This window comes from Perissodus microlepis, chromosome 14, assembly GCF_051167445.1.
Source record: "Perissodus microlepis isolate ML-2025 ecotype Zambia chromosome 14, ASM5116744v1, whole genome shotgun sequence".
NCBI lineage: Eukaryota > Metazoa > Chordata > Actinopteri > Cichliformes > Cichlidae > Perissodus > Perissodus microlepis.
Window position 1 is genome coordinate 37,122,318 of NC_140474.1, and position 21,145 is coordinate 37,143,462.

General features: G+C 39.1%; 3 protein-coding genes across 5 annotated transcripts in view; all 3 read right to left on the bottom strand.

Annotated features, from left to right (window-relative positions):
- The window catches only part of LOC146374364 (uncharacterized), a 57,473-nt gene that overhangs the window by 29,424 nt on the left and 6,904 nt on the right, over positions 1-21,145 (bottom strand). The gene's annotated exons all lie outside the window — the stretch shown is intronic.
- Positions 5,708-8,489, bottom strand: LOC146374368 (uncharacterized). 2 transcript variants are annotated; one of them, XM_084951263.1, is made up of 3 exons: positions 7,922-8,489; positions 6,654-6,698; positions 5,708-6,561 (listed from the first exon to the last, which is right to left on the bottom strand). In XM_084951263.1, exons 2-3 carry the CDS (start codon positions 6,691-6,693, stop codon positions 5,708-5,710), a joined length of 894 nt encoding a protein of 297 aa, XP_084807389.1. In that variant the 5' UTR covers positions 6,694-6,698; positions 7,922-8,489. The 2 variants fall into 2 exon arrangements, with proteins under 2 accessions (XP_084807389.1, XP_084807390.1); XM_084951264.1 differs by lacking the exon at positions 7,922-8,489 and having other exon boundaries at positions 6,654-6,808.
- Positions 17,751-21,109, bottom strand: LOC146374369 (uncharacterized). 2 transcript variants are annotated; one of them, XM_084951701.1, is made up of 3 exons: positions 19,959-21,109; positions 18,697-18,741; positions 17,751-18,604 (listed from the first exon to the last, which is right to left on the bottom strand). In XM_084951701.1, exons 2-3 carry the CDS (start codon positions 18,734-18,736, stop codon positions 17,751-17,753), a joined length of 894 nt encoding a protein of 297 aa, XP_084807827.1. In that variant the 5' UTR covers positions 18,737-18,741; positions 19,959-21,109. The 2 variants fall into 2 exon arrangements, with proteins under 2 accessions (XP_084807827.1, XP_084807828.1); XM_084951702.1 differs by lacking the exon at positions 19,959-21,109 and having other exon boundaries at positions 18,697-18,851.

Sequence of the window (21,145 nt, forward strand, 5' to 3'; positions counted from 1 at the left end):
TGTGGTGATTTTAATATTGATTTGCTAAACCCAACAAGGTTAAAAGCCATTGATGACTTTACTGACACGATGTACAGCTTATCACTATATCCAACAATAACAAAGCCAAGCAGAATAACATCATATAGCGCCACTATTATTGACAACATTTTTACTAATGTCATGGATTTCCAAATTAATAGTGGCCTGCTTGTCTGTGACATAACTGACCACTTACCAGTTTTTACTTTGTGTGACTGTGATTTAAAAAAAATAGATACCAAGATTACGATAGCAAAGCGAACAATAAATGAAGAAGCAATTCATGCCTTCAATTTCGATTTAGCACAACAAGATTGGCGTTCGGTGTATGAAGAGTCAGATGTGGACAAGGCTTATGATAATTTCCTAGATATATTCACTATGTTGTACAATAAACATTGTCCTGTAAATGAAGACAAGACAAAGAAAAAAAAGATAAAAAGTCCTTGGTTCACAAAAGGAATTATCAATGCTTGCAAAAAGAAAAACAATCTGTATAAACAGTTCATCAAAGTAAAAACAAAAGAAGTGGAACAAAGATATAAAGCATATAGAAATAAATTGACTGATATTATAAGAACGAGTAAACAACTTTATTATAGAAGAAGATTATATGAAAATAAAAACAATATAAAAGGAACTTGGGATGTGTTAAATAACTTAATTAAACAAGGATTTTCTGGAACATCATATCCTGAATGTTTCATTGATGCAAATGGTGAAAATCATAACATGAGTAACATTGTAGATGGGTTCAATAAATTTTTTATAAATGTTGGCCCTGAACTAGCAGCGGACATCCCGTGTCAAAAAAATGAAAATATCAGTAATATAAAATCAAATCCCTCTTCACTGTTCCTCTCAGCTACAAATGAGCAAGAAGTAATAAATATCACATTAAAATGTAAAAGTAAGTCTTCAATGGATTATCATGACATAAATATGTCTGTAGTTAAACAGGTTATTCTGAATATTGCTAGTCCCTTAACATATGTCTGTAATTTATCATTTCAGTCCGGTTGTTTTCCAAAAAAAATGAAAATTGCGAAGGTAATACCACTATACAAAAGTAATGACAAACACAGTTTTACCAATTATAGGCCTATTTCTCTACTGCCTCAATTCTCAAAAATTTTAGAAAAACTTTTTAATTCAAGATTAGAAAAATTCCTTGAAAAACATCAAATAATAAATGTTGGTCAGTATGGTTTCAGAATGCAAAGAACCACTTCAATGGCGATAATTGAGGCAGTAGAAGAAATTACCAATGCACTGGATAAAAATAAATATGCAGTTGGTATTTTTGTTGATCTCAAAAAGGCCTTCGACACAATCAATCACTCAATTTTATTGGATAAATTGGAAAGATATGGTATTCGAGGGAAAGCTGGTAACTGGTTAAAAAGTTACCTAACGGGTCGGGAACAATATGTTAGCATAGGGCATTACCACTCAGAGAAACTTGGTATTACATGTGGTGTTCCACAAGGGTCAGTGTTGGGACCAAAACTTTTCAATGTATACATAAATGATATTTTTGATGTTTCTCAAGTACTTAAACTCATACTGTTCGCAGATGACACCAACATATTTTTCAGTAGCGATGATTATACTGATCTTGTAATGACCGTAAACAGGGAGCTAAAATTAATAAAAAAATGGATGGACATAAATAAATTATCATTAAATATAAATAAAACTAAAGCAATGTTTTTCGGTAATTTTAAATATAATATAGAATTACCAATTATCATTGAAGGTGTACCAATTGATAATGTGAGTGAAGACAAATTTTTGGGAGTCGTAATTGATAACAAAATTTCATGGAAACCACACGTCAGACACATAAAAACCAAAATGTCCAGAAGCCTCGCAGTTTTGAACAAAGTGAAACCATACCTTGATAAAGATGCACTTCGTACTCTGTACTGTACCCTGGTTCTTCCATAGCTTACATATTGTGTGGAAGTGTGGGGAAACACATATAAAAATACAACTAATCCATTAGTCACAGTACAGAAACGAGCACTGCGTATTATTCACAAGGCTGGTTATCTAGATCATACTCACAAACTCTTTCTTCAGGCAAAGTTACTTAAATTCCAGGATCTGGTTAATTACAATACATCTATAATCTTATACAAAGCCTTTAATAAACTTCTACCTACAAATTTACAAATTCTATTTGAAATTCGAGAAAGGGTTTATAATGTGAGAGGCTTCGGGGAATTCAAATTACCCAGAACTCGAACAACCCGTAAAGGTTTTTGTGTGTCTGTATGTGGTGTGAAAATCTGGAACAGTCTGAGTTTACAACTGAAACAATGCAAAAATATTAATAGATTTAAATTCCTCTACAAACAGTTGGTCTGGTCACAGTATACTCAATGATGGTTTTAGTGTGCTCTGTAATGTCTGTTCTCTTACCATTGCTGGTATGGATTCCAAAAAAAAAAAAAAAAGTGTGTGCGTATGTATGTACATGTGTGTGTAGATATATATGTATATATATGTATGTGTGTTTGTCACTATGTAATTATTATTGCCTGTTACCTGTGGTAACGCAATTTATAATTATTATATATTCTGTATTTAGTTATGATGGTTCTAATTGTTGTTTGCGAGCTGCCGTTGAGATGCTTGCATGTGCCCGGGGCTGTTGATGGTTTGTTTGGTTGTAACGATGGGCGTAGCTGTGGGAAGCTTATTGTTTTTTGTTGATGAGTGAGTATAGGGGTGGGATTTAATAAGTTTTCTTCGTCCCACTCCTTTTCAGGTAATTTTTGTTTTTTGTTTTGTGCACTTTATGTTCAATATATGTATTTTGTTGTGCCTGAAATGAATAAAGAAAAGAAAAAAAATCATTTTTGCTTCTAATTACATAATTAAGGTGTAATTACATCTTCCAACAAATTGATACATAAACGTATCATTTATCTACTAAAAATACATAGGAGCTGGCGTCATGTTGTGGAAGCTGCCATCCTGCCCCACCATCATACACTGGCTGAGATGGGCATCGCTGCTCCGCCTTTTCATGTTTTCTGTAAGTGGATTTATACATTACTTTGAATTTAAAGATGTCAAATAGCTCTTTCACCCTACATATGACCATTTCACATTTGTACATGTATATTTTGGTGATCTCTTTCTCAGTATGTTTTTCTTCTTATGGAAATAAGCTAAGATTAAACCGGTTAATGTTAGGCTCCAGTGTCCTAAAAAAATCACACCTTTCCCCTGATAAACAAATTGATTGGATTCTCACATTGTGTGGGAATTGATTATCAATTACAACTTCAATGAGCCACTTCAAAGAAAGTTTCACCCGCGTGGGCAGCAACAGAAAGTCCAGATGTGGAAACAGAAGGTTTCCACATTAAAATATCGATATTTTAATCCTTTTGGGTGAAATTGTAGTTTTTCATTAACAGGAACACAGTGGAAAGAAACTATCATTCAGATTGTCTACATTGGAAAGAACTACTCCCTCTTCCGCCTTTTATAGTCATGTGTGAAATACGGCTGTATAAATGTGTGGCAGCCTGTGGCGTGCGCACTCACAACAATGGCTGAGCGTAACTGGAGTCATGTGCGCACGTATTTTACATCCACAAACAGCCGAGACGTGGTTTGCGATACATGTGGCAGGAAAGTGAGGTGTTGTGGCAACACCACTAACCTTGTCAAACACCTCAAAGTAAATCATATCACAGAATATGACGAGCTTATGTTGAGGCAAACTGAAGAGGAGGAGAAGGACGGGTGCTGCTAGGGTGAGACAGACGTCTCTCAGGGAGTCCTTTAGTGCTGCAGGCAGGCAAGGTGTTCGCATAGCGCACAACTTCAGGTTTTTATTTCTATATGATGAATTCTGCATTATTAAGTGATAAGAACAAGTAATCTGATGTCCTGTAATGATTATGACGCTATAATTTGAGATACAATAAAAGAGTAAAGTTTTTGTACAAAGTATCGGATCAGTATCGTCGATACCACCCTGAATTTTACTTGGTATCGGATCGGAAAGGAAATCAGTGGTATCGCACATCACTAGTGATCAAACGTCAGGCCAAGCTGGAACTGATTCCTGTCTTCTGTGACTTCTACAACACTGTCCAATAGAGACACATGAATGAAATGCAGCGTCATTAAAAACACTGATGATCTTTATTTAAAAATGTAATATATTTACATCTGAATAAACTTTTAGGCATTACGCTGACGGACGGATGGACGGACCATGAATGCTTTCTCATCCTTCTTGTCATGCAGCATGGAAGTGTCTGAGGGGCTTTTCCACTTGGAATCGGGATACTGTGTCCACACTTCAGAGGTGGAGTTTCCAGCATCTCACCTGGGCCTCATCTGCAAACAATCAGCAGGAGGGCTTCTTAAACCAGCGCTGCCTGCTACTCCTCGCCAGTTTGTTCTGCCATCTCCAGTGGTAACTAGGCTTCCCCTCTGCTCCAGTTCTGGCGTGCTCCTTCCCTGTGTTTAACCTTGTTTTCCCTGTGTTTAGGTCTCCTCTGCCAACATACTCATCCTACCCTCAAACTCCCTTACCCGTCCAGCAACTTCTTCTCCCTCTGTTGCAGAATTCCCGTTGGATTGTTCCCATCAGGAGCCAGGTGTTCAGTCTCTCGATAGCTTTTCCTCTGGTTCCTGCTCTCTGCTGACACTCCTAGCTCGAGCCACGTTCTCCATTCCCTCTCTTTAAACAAAGTCTCATAAATAGTTTAACCATGTGCATTGAATCTGCATTTGGGTCTAAGCTTTCTATGGAGGGAAGAAATCATCACAGTGACATCTATTCAATTTTCAATTCAATTTTATTTAAAGAGCGCCAAATGACAGCAACAGTCAGCTGAAGGCGCTTTATATTGTAAGATATACTTACAAAGAAAACCCCAACAATCATATGACCCCCTATGAGCAAGCACTTTGGCGACAGTGGGAAGGAAAAACTCCCTTTTAACAGGAAGAAACCTCCAGCAGAACCAGGCTCAGGGAGGGGCGGCCATCTGCTGCGACCGGTTGGGGAGGGGCAGGGAAAATAGTATAAAGACGTGGAAGAGAGACAGAGGTTAATAACAAGTACCATTCAGTGCAGAGAGGTCTATTAAACATAGTGGGTGAAGAAGAAACACCCAGTGCATCATGGGAATCCCCCGGCAGCCTAATGCTGGGCATACACTGTGCGATTTTTGGCCCATTTTGAGCCGATTTTTCAGTCGTGCGACCGTTTTGGGGATCGTCCCGAGTTTGGCCTTGATCGTGTGTCGTGCGTCGTCTACATAACGAGGGTAACGGGGTAACGAGAAGCGATTAAAACCTCACGACCAGCTCCCGATCATCAATCGGGAGCTGGTCGTAAGAAATCGTAAGAAAATCAAACCTGTCGTCCTGAGGGTGTCACCGCAGCGTCGCGCACGCGCAAACGCAGAAATGAGAGCGAAAAGACGGAGTAGAACGGCGGCGCGGCGTGTGATCTGGACACAAGCGATGGAGGCACAAACTTCTCACCCCTGCGAGTCAATCGTACAGTTTGAGCAGGAGCTGAATAACGCGACTGAAAGAAATCGCACAGTGTATGCCCAGCTTATTGCAGCATGGAGGATTCAGGGTCACCTGAGTAGGCCATCAGCCTACTAAAAGGATACTGAAGAAACCCGTCGAAGTAGTCTTAGTCTTCATCGCTGCTGCTGCTGGACTCATCTGAACACCTCCGAAGTTTGCAAACAGGCAAGTATTCCTCTTCTTCCTCAAAGTCCTCTCGGGAACGCTTCCTCGAGCCTCCAGCTTCATGGTTGTCAAGTTCTTCTTGTGCATCTTCAAAAAGTCCATCACTGCTGCTCTCAGAGTGGTCGTACACAGTTGAGCTGGTCCCCGAATCAGAGTTTGCAAGCCTGGATTTTTTGCTATTACGCTCTTCTTCGTCCACGTCTTCCTCTCTGGACCTTTTCGTGGATCCACCAGGCTGCGGTTCTTCTTCTGTTACCTGCTGACTGATGTCCTCATCGGCAATATTATCAACATGAGGACAGCCCTCGCTATCAGTGTCAGAAGCAGAGAAGAAGTCAGAGTCATCGTCGCTCCATCTGATTCTTTTGTTGGGTTCCAAATCTTCCTCATCCATCTCTCTAGACCTCCTCCTGGAAACACTTGGCTGAGGGTCCTCTTCTGGGATGTACTGGTGAACATCCACACGGTCTTCAAATGCCTCCTCATTTTCAATGCCAACAACAACCACAGCATTATGATCCTCGTGCTGTTCATTGTTGTCAGCATTGGCATTATTGTCCCTCACATTAATATTTTGAGCGTTGACATCGTTGTCATTGTGATCGTCATTGTAATCGTCGTCATCGTCACCGTAGAGGTCATCATATTGTTCCAGTACTGAAGCTATTAGCTCATGCAGAAACCAACGAATGTCACGGAGAGCGAGATACAGATTGTTCACGAAGCCTCCATTAACTGGTTCATTAGCAGGTTCCTGATCTCCATGTGCAAACCTTTGTGGGTTACCCTGTTGGCCTGCAAGATCATTAAATCTTTTAATTAACATCCATAACTATCTGCTGAAAATCTGTTTTTCATCAATTTCAAGACTGAGTACATGTGCTTACCGTTTTGGTTATTTTGTGGTCCATCTCCACTTCCACTCATTTTGACTACAAGGAACACAAAACAACAATGATCAGTAAACCTCAACTAAGAATGTTCAGAGAATTTGCTTTTTTTGTGATGACTTTAGGCTGCGTCCGAACGTACACGGCTATGTTTGAAAACGCACGTTTTCCTTTTTCGTTTAAAAAAAAAAAAAAAATCCAGTCCACATGTGCAGTTTTGAAAAAATATCTCCTTCCACATCTAAACGCTAAAAACAAAGTGAAACGCTGTCAAGAACACGCCAAATCTTAACCGTGTAGAAATGTTGGCCAATCAGAAGTCTAGAAGCCTGGGTGGGAAAACCTCACAAAACCTTACGTACTTCTGAGAAGTTTTTGTCTTTTTCTGGAAAAGCAGCTAATTTTGTGTTACTTTCACGTGCCTTCATCGTTTCAAATGTTAATAACTAAAGACAGCTTTTTGGCTGGAACAGATTCACAACTTTGGAATGGACAAAATGCATACAGCATACATAAATGTAATCTTTTTAAATTACATTTATTCCAAACCGACGTCAGGATTTGGGTTGTGAGAGCGTCTGTGTTGAATGTAGAAGCCACGTCTGATGCCTCTGTGTTTCTAAATGGAGGCACAGTAACTGTGTGTGTATATGTAAGTGTGTAAAAACTGCAGATACTAAGATTAACAGACACAGTATGTTGTCTACATCTGCCATTGTAGAAACTGATCTCATGTAAACACTAACGTGGCCACAGCGTGACGTCAACAGCGGCGCACACTTTTGACATTGCCTGAGTAAATGTCCGTTTTCCTCGTCCACACCTAAACACAAAAACGTCGTTTTCAAAAATCTCACCTTTCAGTGACTCAATCTGCTGTTTAGGTGTGGAAGAAAGGCCCAAATGCAGAGACAAAGCTGCGCTTTCAAACATGTGGACGCAGCCTCAGTTTCTCAGAAATTCTAATAGTTTGTTTGAGAACAAAACTTAAGTCTTCTCTATTTTCCTAAATGAACAAAATAATCTCAGAAATAATCGTGTTAAAAAGAGCTTCTGTCACTCTAAGATATGATTAAGAACATTTTCTAATTTATGTACATTTGTTTTCCTGAATAATAGATCCACATCATCCTCTCTATGATGGAAAATGTAGTCTAGTCTTGCACAATGTAAAGTACATAAATACTGTCCTGGCAGGCAGGAAAATCAGGCTTTATATATTTAAGTAAATGATCTTAAGTTTATAAACTGAAATTTGAGCTTACTTTAGTTCTTGGTAAATTACAGAGCAGTTAATCCTCAGGGAAACGTGGAAATGTCACTAAATAGTGGTCTGCTTTCATACGGTTGCAGTGTCTCTTCAGTTTTGTGTTCATATGCTGATGTTTTCATTCAAAACCTGCTTAAATGCTGTGATGTCACTTTAGCAGCAAAGACTGCGGAATGTGCAGAGATTCTTTTTACATCAAGTTGTTTGCTCAGAGTTTGATATCTTTTAAATGGAGACAAAACAAAACAGACAGAAGTGAATCTAAAAGACTAAAGCAGTCAATGTGTTATTATTTTTATTTATTCTAATAGTTCCTGTAAAGTTCTACTCTAAGAGATTCATCTCGGCCTTCATGCAGGATTAAAGCTCAATAATGAGGACACACACACAAAATATAAAACATTTCTTTATGATTGTTAGGCAAAGTTATCAAACATATATCCACTAATATGGTCTCATTCTTGCTCTGCTCCCTAATTTTTCCCTGGAGGCATCGCTATGGCAACAAAACAACAAGCTGTTTCCAGTGCTTAATATTTAACACGTCTTTGTTATAAACTTTATTTGTACAAATCTGTGATGTCGATGTGCACAACGTGGGATTTAGACCTCGGAGGGTTAATCAACAAATCACGAAAAATTAGCTTTAAATTTGTGTTCATGACGGTGCAGATTTCTGACATTTTGTGTACTTTAAGCATTTAACAATTTGATTGTTTTCTAATAAAAACTGTGTGAAACTCAAGTTAGACCTGTGTTTGTAAATGAACCGCCCCATGTTGTGTAGCTTTCTGGATTTTATACTTATTGGGCTACATATTAATTTACTATACAGGCTATACAGTAGATAAAATCTAAACTCACATGTTTTATGTAAGTAAATTGTTTAATCATGTGGGCTACAGACAGTAATCAAGTTATGGACTATATTGATATGAGAAACGTGCATACTTACTGCATTTGAATCATTTTAACCATATGTAACCACCTGCGTGTCATGGTCCCGGGACTTCTACCTGGTTTTTTGTGTGTCTTGTATTGTTGTTGTTTGATGTCAGTTTTAGGGTCCCTCGGTTGTTCTGTTAAGATGTTGCTTATTTGATTTCCCCTCGTGACTTTACCCCCTGTGTGTCCCCTCTGTGTGTCTGCCAGTCCCCATGCCTCGTTTCTCCTCCTTGTGTTTTATTCCATGTTTTCCCAGCCCGCTATGTCTGTGTTCTCTTCCAATCTGGTCTGCGTCTCTGTGTGCTTCCTGTTTTACTTTGATAGTCTCCCGTCAGTGTTGTGTTACTCCTGCCGTGTCTCGTTATGATTATCAGTGTCACCTGTGTTCCCCGTGAGCTCCCACTTCCCTCGTTAACCCTCTGTGTATTTGTGTCCGCGTCTCCTACATTTCCTACATAATAGAGCTATAATAAATGTGTGTTTGGGTTTTTAAGGTACAGAAATCAGCTGCTAAAATAATTGTTTTGACTTTTGGTGTTGGGAATGCTTTACGGTCTGTTCTGTAGGAACGCTGAATTAATATATTGACTGTCTGGCCCCTTCTGGCTATTTAATAGTTGCTGAAGGAGATTTTGTTCATCCCCAGCTGATCTCATCCATATTTATATAAAATCTAGCATACTCCACACCACACAAAGTCAGAAGCCAGTTAAAATCTGTACGTGGTACCTGAGGCGGTGCTGCACTGACCAGTGGTTTCTGGCTATTTGCTGGTTCAGCCTGCCTATCACTGCAACTCTTGGCTCTTATTGGTCAGGCTGACGGCATGCTCACTCAACACAATATGAAACAGAGGACAACAATAGAAACATTAGTGCTGTTAGTCTGCTGCACTATAGCTACAGCGGTATGAAAACTGCCTTTTCATTGTCACTCACTCACTAGTTTTCACCTTCCCAGTTTATCACCCTCTATTTTCAGCATACCCCCTATGTAGCACTATATGGTGTGTGTGTGTGTGTGTGTGTGTGTACAGAGAGGCAGCCAGGTTCATAATGGATATGAGGAAGTGTTTTTTTTTAAAAAGGAGCCACATTCAGGTAAAAGTGTAAAATCAAACGATCCATCAATAAAGGATAATGTTGGATCAGTGTTTCAATACTTATATCCTTGATTAGATGTACATGTGGTTTGGTTATTTGCCTTTTGGTTAAAAGGAAACTGAGAGAGGACTTTTTTATTAGTGATCTTAATAGTATTTTTTAATCTAATTGAGAGAGTGACTTGGGGTTAATGTCTTGCCCAAGGACAGTTAGCATGCAGTCTGGAGCAGCCAGGGATCGACCCAAAAACCATCTGATTAGTAGATGACCTGCTCCACCTCCTGAGCCACAGCCGCCCCTTTTAGAGGTAAAGAATGATTTAGAAAGTAAGTACAGTAATTTTTTGAGGTGATTTGATTAAAGTAATCAAAGCAAGACGGCCGCTCACAGCTCGGAGCCGTTCAGCCGGTAATATTCAAACTTTTCAAACTTCTCCGAGAAACTGACCTCGCCCAGCAGGCCTGAGTTTGCTGCTTTCTGGAAGCTCTTCTGAGTAAACCCACAGACTATTATACTCTGGCTTTACAGCTTTAAGAAACAACAGACAGTTAATCTTCATATTCAAGAAATTAGCTTTAGCAAAAATTAGCATTAGCTACTAGCAGCTGCTAGCTCGCCAGTTAAAATAAAAGAAGAAAGGACCCCTGGACTGGAATGGCTGGTTAAGATAAATATTTTATTGGAGTCTCACGAGTAACACAAACTAAAGACAGTATGCCACCCAAGAAAGGCCCAACACCAGAGGAGGTCGAGGATATAAAAACCTCCCTCGGAGCACTGTGCGGAGACGTGGCCGCAGTCAGGGCGCAGCAGGAGCTGCTTCTGGGGCTTTTGGAGGAGGTAAAACAGCTACGCCTCCAAAATGCTGAGAAGGACAGACGAATTATGGATCTTGAGCGGCGGGTGGATGAGCTGGAGCAGTACACCCGTACGAACGATGTGGTCATTAGCGGTATAAAAATCAAGCCGGGAGCGTCGGGGAGCAAAGCGACGAGGAGACCCGCTCGGTGGAGCAACAGGTGGCCTCCTTCCTCCAAAGCAAGGGGATAGAGATGGACCTGGAGCACGTAGGAGCATGTCACCCACTGCCCAGGAGGAGTGACAGACCGCCGGCCGTCATTATGAGATTCGTCAATCGGAAGAACAAGGTCGCACTGCTGAAACAAGGACGCAAACTGAAAGGCACGGACGTTTTCATTAATGAGCATCTGACACGAAAAAACGCAGACATCGCGAGGAAGGCAAGGCAACTGAAGAAGAACGGTAAAATACAACATACATGGGTAACAAACTGCAAGATTTTCATTAAGCTAAACGGGACACCAGAAGAGGCAAAAGTACTGATAGTGAGGAACATGGAGGATCTGGACAAGTACAACTGACACTAATGTATCGAGGCAATATATAACTCTAATGACAATCAAATGATAAATACACCAACATCTCTAATTACACCAGGAAATGACATGGACACGTTGAAATCAATTCTCCAACAGAAAGTAATTGATCTAGATTGTGAATATAAGGAGCATAATATAATAGACCCAGAAATAGATTCTGAAAGTAATTTTCTTTCTTCTTTTGTTAAAAATTGTAATTATTTCACACAGGAACAATATGAAAAAAAAATCAACCTAGACGGGAAGCTCTCATTAATTCACTTTAACAGCAGAAGTATGTACTCTAATTTTGATTTCATTAAGGACTACTTGCAACAATTTTCTCGCCCCTTCAGTGTTATAGCCATCACTGAAACTTGGTTCAATGTCGATAAAGGAATAGATTTCTGTTTGAATGGATATGATTTAAAATACATGAATAGATTAAATAAGGCGGGCGGCGGGGTTGCTATATATGTTCATAACTCTATAAAATATAATGTTGTAACAACTATGTCTATGGCTATTGATGGAATTTTGGAATGTTTGACTATTGAGATCATGAATGAAAAAAAGAGAAATGTTATAATAAGTTGCATATATCGGACACCCAGTTCAAGTATTGACACCTTTTATGAATGGATAGAAAAAATGTTTGCTTCGGTGAACCAAAAATTACTATTCATCTGTGGTGATTTTAATATTGATTTGCTAAACCCAACAAGGTTAAAAGCCATTGATGACTTTACTGACACGATGTACAGCTTATCACTATATCCAACAATAACAAAGCCAAGCAGAATAACATCATATAGCGCCACTATTATTGACAACATTTTTACTAATGTCATGGATTTCCAAATTAATAGTGGCCTGCTTGTCTGTGACATAACTGACCACTTACCAGTTTTTACTTTGTGTGACTGTGATTTAAAAAAAATAGATACCAAGATTACGATAGCAAAGCGAACAATAAATGAAGAAGCAATTCATGCCTTCAATTTCGATTTAGCACAACAAGATTGGAGTTCGGTGTATGAAGAGTCAGATGTGGACAAGGCTTATGATAATTTCCTAGATATATTCACTATGTTGTACAATAAACATTGTCCTGTAAACGAACACAAGACAAAGAAAAAAAAGATAAAAAGTCCTTGGTTCACAAAAGGAATTATCAATGCTTGCAAAAAGAAAAACAATCTGTATAAACAGTTCATCAAAGTAAAAACAAAAGAAGTGGAACAAAGATATAAAGCATATAGAAATAAATTGACTGATATTATAAGAACGAGTAAACAACTTTATTATAGAAGAAGATTATATGAAAATAAAAACAATATAAAAGGAACTTGGGATGTGTTAAATAACTTAATTAAACAAGGATCTTCTGGAACATCATATCCTGAATGTTTCATTGATGCAAATGGTGAAAATCATAACATGAGTAACATTGTAGATGGGTTCAATAAATTTTTTATAAATGTTGGCCCTGAACTAGCAGCGGACATCCCGTGTCAAAAAAATGAAAATATCAGTAATATAAAATCAAATCCCTCTTCACTGTTCCTCTCAGCTACAAATGAGCAAGAAGTAATAAATATCACATTAAAATGTAAAAGTAAGTCTTCAATGGATTATCATGACATAAATATGTCTGTAGTTAAACAGGTTATTCTGAATATTGCTAGTCCCTTAACATATGTCTGTAATTTATCATTTCAGTCCGGTTGTTTTCCAAAAAAAATGAAAATTGCGAAGGTAATACCACTATACAAAAGTAATGACAAACACAGTTTTACCAATTATAGGCCTATTTCTCTACTGCCTCAATTCTCAAAAATTTTAGAAAAACTTTTTAATTCAAGATTAGAAAAATTCCTTGAAAAACATCAAATAATAAATGTTGGTCAGTATGGTTTCAGAACGCAAAGAACCACTTCAATGGCGATAATTGAGGCAGTAGAAGAAATTACCAATGCACTGGATAAAAATAAATATGCAGTTGGTATTTTTGTTGATCTCAAAAAGGCCTTCGACACAATCAATCACTCAATTTTATTGGATAAATTGGAAAGATATGGTATTCGAGGGAAAGCTGGTAACTGGTTAAAAAGTTACCTAACGGGTCGGGAACAATATGTTAGCATAGGGCATTACCACTCAGAGAAACTTGGTATTACATGTGGTGTTCCCCAAGGGTCAGTGTTGGGACCAAAACTTTTCAATGTATACATAAATGATATTTTTGATGTTTCTCAAGTACTTAAACTCATACTGTTCGCAGATGACACCAACATATTTTTCAGTAGCGATGATTATACTGATCTTGTAATGACCGTAAACAGGGAGCTAAAATTAATAAAAAAATGGATGGACATAAATAAATTATCATTAAATATAAATAAAACTAAAGCAATGTTTTTCGGTAATTTTAAATATAATATAGAATTACCAATTATCATTGAAGGTGTACCAATTGATAATGTGAGTGAAGACAAATTTTTGGGAGTCGTAATTGATAACAAAATTTCATGGAAACCACACGTCAGACACATAAAAACCAAAATTTCCAGAAGCCTCGCAGTTTTGAACAAAGTGAAACCATACCTTGATAAAGATGCACTTCGTACTCTGTACTGTACCCTGGTTCTTCCATATCTTACATATTGTGTGGAAGTGTGGGGAAACACATATAAAAATACAACTAATCCATTAGTCACAGTACAGAAACGAGCACTGCGTATTATTCACAAGGCTGGTTATCTAGATCATACTCACAAACTCTTTCTTCAGGCAAAGTTACTTAAATTCCAGGATCTGGTTAATTACAATACATCTATAATCTTATACAAAGCCTTTAATAAACTTCTACCTACAAATTTACAAATTATATTTGAAATTCGAGAAAGGGTTTATAATGTGAGAGGCTTCGGGGAATTCAAATTACCCAGAACTCGAACAACCCGTAAAGGTTTTTGTGTGTCTGTATGTGGTGTGAAAATCTGGAACAGTCTGAGTTTACAACTGAAACAATGCAAAAATATTCATAGATTTAAATTCCTCTACAAACAGTTGGTCTGGTCACAGTATACTCAATGATGGTTTTAGTGTGCTCTGTAATGTCTGTTCTCTTACCATTGCTGGTATGGATTCAAAAAAAAAAAAAAAAAAAAAAGTGTGTGCGTATGTATGTACATGTGTGTGTAGATATATATGTATGTATATGTATGTGTGTTTGTCACTATGTAATTATTATTGCCTGTTACCTGTGGTAACGCAATTTATAATTATTATATATTCTGTATTTAGTTATGATGGTTCTAATTGTTGTTGCGAGCTGCCGTTGAGATGCTTGCATGTGCCCGGGGCTGTTGATGGTTTGTTTGGTTGTAACGATGGGCGTAGCTGTGGGAAGCTTATTGTTTTTTGTTGATGAGTGAGTATAGGGGTGGGATTTAATAAGTTTTCTTCGTCCCACTCCTTTTCAGGTAATTTTTGTTTTTTGTTTTGTGCACTTTATGTTCAATATATGTATTTTGTTGTGCCTGAAATGAATAAAGAAAAGAAAAAAAATCATTTTTGCTTCTAATTACATAATTAAGGTGTAATTACATCTTCCAACAAATTGATACATAAACGTATCATTTATCTACTAAAAATACATAGGAGCTGGCGTCATGTTGTGGAAGCTGCCATCTTGCCCCACCATCATACACTGGCTGAGATGGGCATCGCTGCTCCGCCTTTTCATGTTTTCTGTAAGTGGATTTATACATTACTTTGAATTTAAAGATGTCAAATAGCTCTTTCACCCTACATATGACCATTTCACATTCGTACATGTATATTTTGGTGATCTCTTTCTCAGTATGTTTTTCTTCTTATGGAAATAAGCTAAGATTAAACCGGTTAATGTTAGGCTCCAGTGTCCTAAAAAAATCACACCTTTCCCCTGATAAACAAATTGATTGGATTCTCACATTGTGTGGGAATTGATTATCAATTACAACTTGAATGAGCCACTTCAAAGAAAGTTTCACCCGCGTGGGCAGCAACAGAAAGTCCAGATGTGGAAACAGAAGGTTTCCACATTAAAATATCGATATTTTAATCATTTTGGGTGAAATTGTAGTTTTTCATTAACAGGAACACAGTGGAAAGAAACTATCATTCAGATTGTCTACATTGGAAAGAACTACTCCCTCTTCCGCCTTTTATAGTCATGTGTGAAATACGGCTGTATAAATGTGTGGCAGCCTGTGGCGTGCGCACTCACAACAATGGCTGAGCGTAACTGGAGTCATGTGCGCACGTATTTTACATCCACAAACAGCCGAGACGTGGTTTGCGATACATGTGGCAGGAAAGTGAGGTGTTGTGGCAACACCACTAACCTTGTCAAACACCTCAGAGTAAATCATATCACAGAATATGACGAGCTTATGTTGAGGCAAACTGAAGAGGAGGAGAAGGACGGGTGCTGCTAGGGTGAGACAGACGTCTCTCAGGGAGTCCTTTAGTGCTGCAGGCAGGCAAGGTGTTCGCATAGCGCACAACTTCAGGTTTTTATTTCTATATGATGAATTCTGCATTATTAAGTGATAAGAACAAGTAATCTGATGTCCTGTAATGATTATGACGCTATAATTTGAGATACAATAAAAGAGTAAAGTTTTGTACAAAGTATCGGATCAGTATCGTCGATACCACCCTGAATTTTACTTGGTATCGGATCGGAAAGGAAATCAGTGGTATCGCACATCACTAGTGATCAAACGTCAGGCCAAGCTGGAACTGATTCCTGTCTTCTGTGACTTCTACAACACTGTCCAATAGAGACACATGAATGAAATGCAGCGTCATTAAAAACACTGATGATCTTTATTTAAAAATGTAATATATTTACATCTGAATAAACTTTTAGGCATTACGCTGACGGACGGATGGACGGACCATGAATGCTTTCTCATCCTTCTTGTCATGCAGCATGGAAGTGTCTGAGGGGCTTTTCCACTTGGAATCGGGATACTGTGTCCACACTTCAGAGGTGGAGTTTCCAGCATCTCACCTGGGCCTCATCTGCAAACAATCAGCAGGAGGGCTTCTTAAACCAGCGCTGCCTGCTACTCCTCGCCAGTTTGTTCTGCCATCTCCAGTGGTAACTAGGCTTCCCCTCTGCTCCAGTTCTGGCGTGCTCCTTCCCTGTGTTTAACCTTGTTTTCCCTGTGTTTAGGTCTCCTCTGCCAACATACTCATCCTACCCTCAAACTCCCTTACCCGTCCAGCAACTTCTTCTCCCTCTGTTGCAGAATTCCCGTTGGATTGTTCCCATCAGGAGCCAGGTGTTCAGTCTCTCGATAGCTTTTCCTCTGGTTCCTGCTCTCTGCTGACACTCCTAGCTCGAGCCACGTTCTCCATTCCCTCTCTTTAAACAAAGTCTCATAAATAGTTTAACCATGTGCATTGAATCTGCATTTGGGTCTAAGCTTTCTATGGAGGGAAGAAATCATCACAGTGACATCTATTCAATTTTCAATTCAATTTTATTTAAAGAGCGCCAAATGACAGCAACAGTCAGCTGAAGGCGCTTTATATTGTAAGATATACTTACAAAGAAAACCCCAACAATCATATGACCCCCTATGAGCAAGCACTTTGGCGACAGTGGGAAGGAAAAACTCCCTTTTAACAGGAAGAAACCTCCAGCAGAACCAGGCTCAGGGAGGGGCGGCCATCTGCTGCGACCGGTTGGGGAGGGGCAGGGAAAATAGTATAAAGACGTGGAAGAGAGACAGAGGTTAATAACAAGTACCATTCAGTGCAGAGAGGTCTATTAAACATAGTGGGTGAAGAAGAAACACCCAGTGCATCATGGGAATCCCCCGGCAGCCTAATGCTGGGCATACACTGTGCGATTTTTGGCCCATTTTGAGCCGATTTTTCAGTCGTGCGACCGTTTTGGGGATCGTCCCGAGTTTGGCCTTGATCGTGTGTCGTGCGTCGTCTACATAACGAGGGTAACGGGGTAACGAGAAGCGATTAAAACCTCACGACCAGCTCCCGATCATCAATCGGGAGCTGGTCGTAAGAAATCGTAAGAAAATCAAACCTGTCGTCCTGAGGGTGTCACCGCAGCGTCGCGCACGCGCAAACGCAGAAATGAGAGCGAAAAGACGGAGTAGAACGGCGGCGCGGCGTGTGATCTGGACACAAGCGATGGAGGCACAAACTTCTCACCCCTGCGAGTCAATCGTACAGTTTGAGCAGGAGCTGAATAACGCGACTGAAAGAAATCGCACAGTGTATGCCCAGCTTATTGCAGCATGGAGGATTCAGGGTCACCTGAGTAGGCCATCAGCCTACTAAAAGGATACTGAAGAAACCCGTCGAAGTAGTCTTAGTCTTCATCGCTGCTGCTGCTGGACTCATCTGAACACCTCCGAAGTTTGCAAACAGGCAAGTATTCCTCTTCTTCCTCAAAGTCCTCTCGGGAACGCTTCCTCGAGCCTCCAGCTTCATGGTTGTCAAGCTCTTCTTGTGCATCTTCAAAAAGTCCATCACTGCTGCTCTCAGAGTGGTCGTACACAGTTGAGCTGGTCCCCGAATCAGAGTTTGCAAGCCTGGATTTTTTGCTACTACGCTCTTCTTCGTCCACGTCTTCCTCTCTGGACCTTTTCGTGGATCCACCAGGCTGCGGTTCTTCTTCTGTTACCTGCTGACTGATGTCCTCATCGGCAATATTATCAACATGAGGACAGCCCTCGCTATCAGTGTCAGAAGCAGAGAAGAAGTCAGAGTCATCGTCGCTCCATCTGATTCTTTTGTTGGGTTCCAAATCTTCCTCATCCATCTCTCTAGACCTCCTCCTGGAAACACTTGGCTGAGGGTCCTCTTCTGGGATGTACTGGTGAACATCCACACGGTCTTCAAATGCCTCCTCATTTTCAATGCCAACAACAACCACAGCATTATGATCCTCGTGCTGTTCATTGTTGTCAGCATTGGCATTATTGTCCCTCACATTAATATTTTGAGCGTTGACATCGTTGTCATTGTGATCGTCATTGTAATCGTCGTCATCGTCACCGTAGAGGTCATCATATTGTTCCAGTACTGAAGCTATTAGCTCATGCAGAAACCAACGAATGTCACGGAGAGCGAGATACAGATTGTTCACGAAGCCTCCATTAACTGGTTCATTAGCAGGTTCCTGATCTCCATGTGCAAACCTTTGTGGGTTACCCTGTTGGCCTGCAAGATCATTAAATCTTTTAATTAACATCCATAACTATCTGCTGAAAATCTGTTTTTCATCAATTTCAAGACTGAGTACATGTGCTTACCGTTTTGGTTATTTTGTGGTCCATCTCCACTTCCACTCATTTTGACTACAAGGAACACAAAACAACAATGATCAGTAAACCTCAACTAAGAATGTTCAGAGAATTTGCTTTTTTTGTGATGACTTTAGGCTGCGTCCGAACGTACACGGCTATGTTTGAAAACGCACGTTTTCCTTTTTCGTTTAAAAAAAAAATCCAGTCCACATGTGCAGTTTTGAAAAAATATCTCCTTCCACATCTAAACGCTAAAAACAAAGTGAAACGCTGTCAAGAACACGCCAAATCTTAACCGTGTAGAAATGTTGGCCAATCAGAAGTCTAGAAGCCTGGGTGGGAAAACCTCACAAAACCTTACGTACTTCTGAGAAGTTTTTGTCTTTTTCTGGAAAAGCAGCTAATTTTGTGTTACTTTCACGTGCCTTCATCGTTTCAAATGTTAATAACTAAAGACAGCTTTTTGGCTGGAACAGATTCACAACTTTGGAATGGACAAAATGCATACAGCATACATAAATGTAATCTTTTTAAATTACATTTATTCCAAACCGACGTCAGGATTTGGGTTGTGAGAGCGTCTGTGTTGAATGTAGAAGCCACGTCTGATGCCTCTGTGTTTCTAAATGGAGGCACAGTAACTGTGTGTGTATATGTAAGTGTGTAAAAACTGCAGATACTAAGATTAACAGACACAGTATGTTGTCTACATCTGCCATTGTAGAAACTGATCTCATGTAAACACTAACGTGGCCACAGCGTGACGTCAACAGCGGCGCACACTTTTGACATTGCCTGAGTAAATGTCCGTTTTCCTCGTCCACACCTAAACACAAAAACGTCGTTTTCAAAAATCTCACCTTTCAGTGCCTCAATCTGCTGTTTAGGTGTGGAAGAAAGGCCCAAATGCAGAGACAAAGCTGCGCTTTCAAACATGTGGACGCAGCCTCAGTTTCTCAGAAATTCTAATAGTTTGTTTGAGAACAAAACTTAAGTCTTCTCTATTTTCCTAAATGAACAAAATAATCTCAGAAATAATCGTGTTAAAAAGAGCTTCTGTCACTCTAAGATATGATTAAGAACATTTTCTAATTTATGTACATTTGTTTTCCTGAATAATAGATCCACATCATCCTCTCTATGATGGAAAATATAGTCTAGTCTTGCACAATGTAAAGTACATAAATACTGTCCTGGCAGGCAGGAAAATCCGGCTTTATATATTTAAGTAAATGATCTTAAGTTTATAAACTGAAATTTGAGCTTACTTTAGTTCTTGGTAAATTACAGAGCAGTTAATCCTCAGGGAAACGTGGAAATGTCACTAAATAGTGGTCTGCTTTCATACGGTTGCAGTGTCTCTTCAGTTTTGTGTTCATATGCTGATGTTTTCATTCAAAACCTGCTTAAATGCTGTGATGTCACTTTAGCAGCAAAGACTGCGGAATGTGCAGAGATTCTTTTTACATCAAGTTGTTTGCTCAGAGTTTGATATCTTTTAAATGGAGACAAAACAAAACAGACAGAAGTGAATCTAAAAGACTAAAGCAGTCAATGTGTTATTATTTTTATTTATTCTAATAGTTCCTGTAAAGTTCTACTCTAAGAGATTCATCTCGGCCTTCATGCAGGATTAAAGCTCAATAATGAGGACACACACACAAAATATAAAACATTTCTTTATGATTGTTAGGCAAAGTTATCAAACATATATCCACTAATATGGTCTCATTCTTGCTCTGCTCCCTAATTTTTCCCTGGAGGCATCGCTATGGCAACAAAACAACAAGCTGTTTCCAGAGCTTAATATTTAACACGTCTTTGTTATAAACTTTATTTGTACAAATCTGTGATGTCGATGTGCACAACGTGGGATTTAGACCTCGGAGGGTTAATCAACAAATCACGAAAAATTAGCTTTAAATTTGTGTTCATGACGGTGCAGATTTCTGACATTTTGTGTACTTTAAGCATTTAACAATTTGATTGTTTTCTAATAAAAACTGTGTGAAACTCAAGTTAGACCTGTGTTTGTAAATGAACCGCCCCATGTTGTGTAGCTTTCTGGATTTTATACTTATTGGGCTACATATTAATTTACTATACAGGCTATACAGTAGATAAAATCTAAACTCACATGTTTTATGTAAGTAAATTGTTTAATCATGTGGGCTACAGACAGTAATCAAGTTATGGACTATATTGATATGAGAAACGTGCATACTTACTGCATTTGAATCATTTTAACCATATGTAACCACCTGCGTGTCATGGTCCCGGGACTTCTACCTGGTTTTTTGTGTGTCTTGTATTGTTGTTGTTTGATGTCAGTTTTAGGGTCCCTCGGTTGTTCTGTTAAGATGTTGCTTATTTGATTTCCCCTCGTGACTTTACCCCCTGTGTGTCCCCTCTGTGTGTCTGCCAGTCCCCATGCCTCGTTTCTCCTCCTTGTGTT

Excerpts from the sequence above, each read along its gene's own strand:
- LOC146374368 (XM_084951263.1), bottom strand. The coding sequence starts at position 6,693 with ATGAGTGGAAGTGGAGATGGACCACAAAATAACCAAAACG. Across the intron at positions 6,562-6,653 it reads ACCACAAAATAACCAAAACG|GCCAACAGGGTAACCCACAA; the intron begins GTAAGCACATGT and ends ATGATCTTGCAG.
- LOC146374369 (XM_084951701.1), bottom strand. The coding sequence starts at position 18,736 with ATGAGTGGAAGTGGAGATGGACCACAAAATAACCAAAACG. Across the intron at positions 18,605-18,696 it reads ACCACAAAATAACCAAAACG|GCCAACAGGGTAACCCACAA; the intron begins GTAAGCACATGT and ends ATGATCTTGCAG.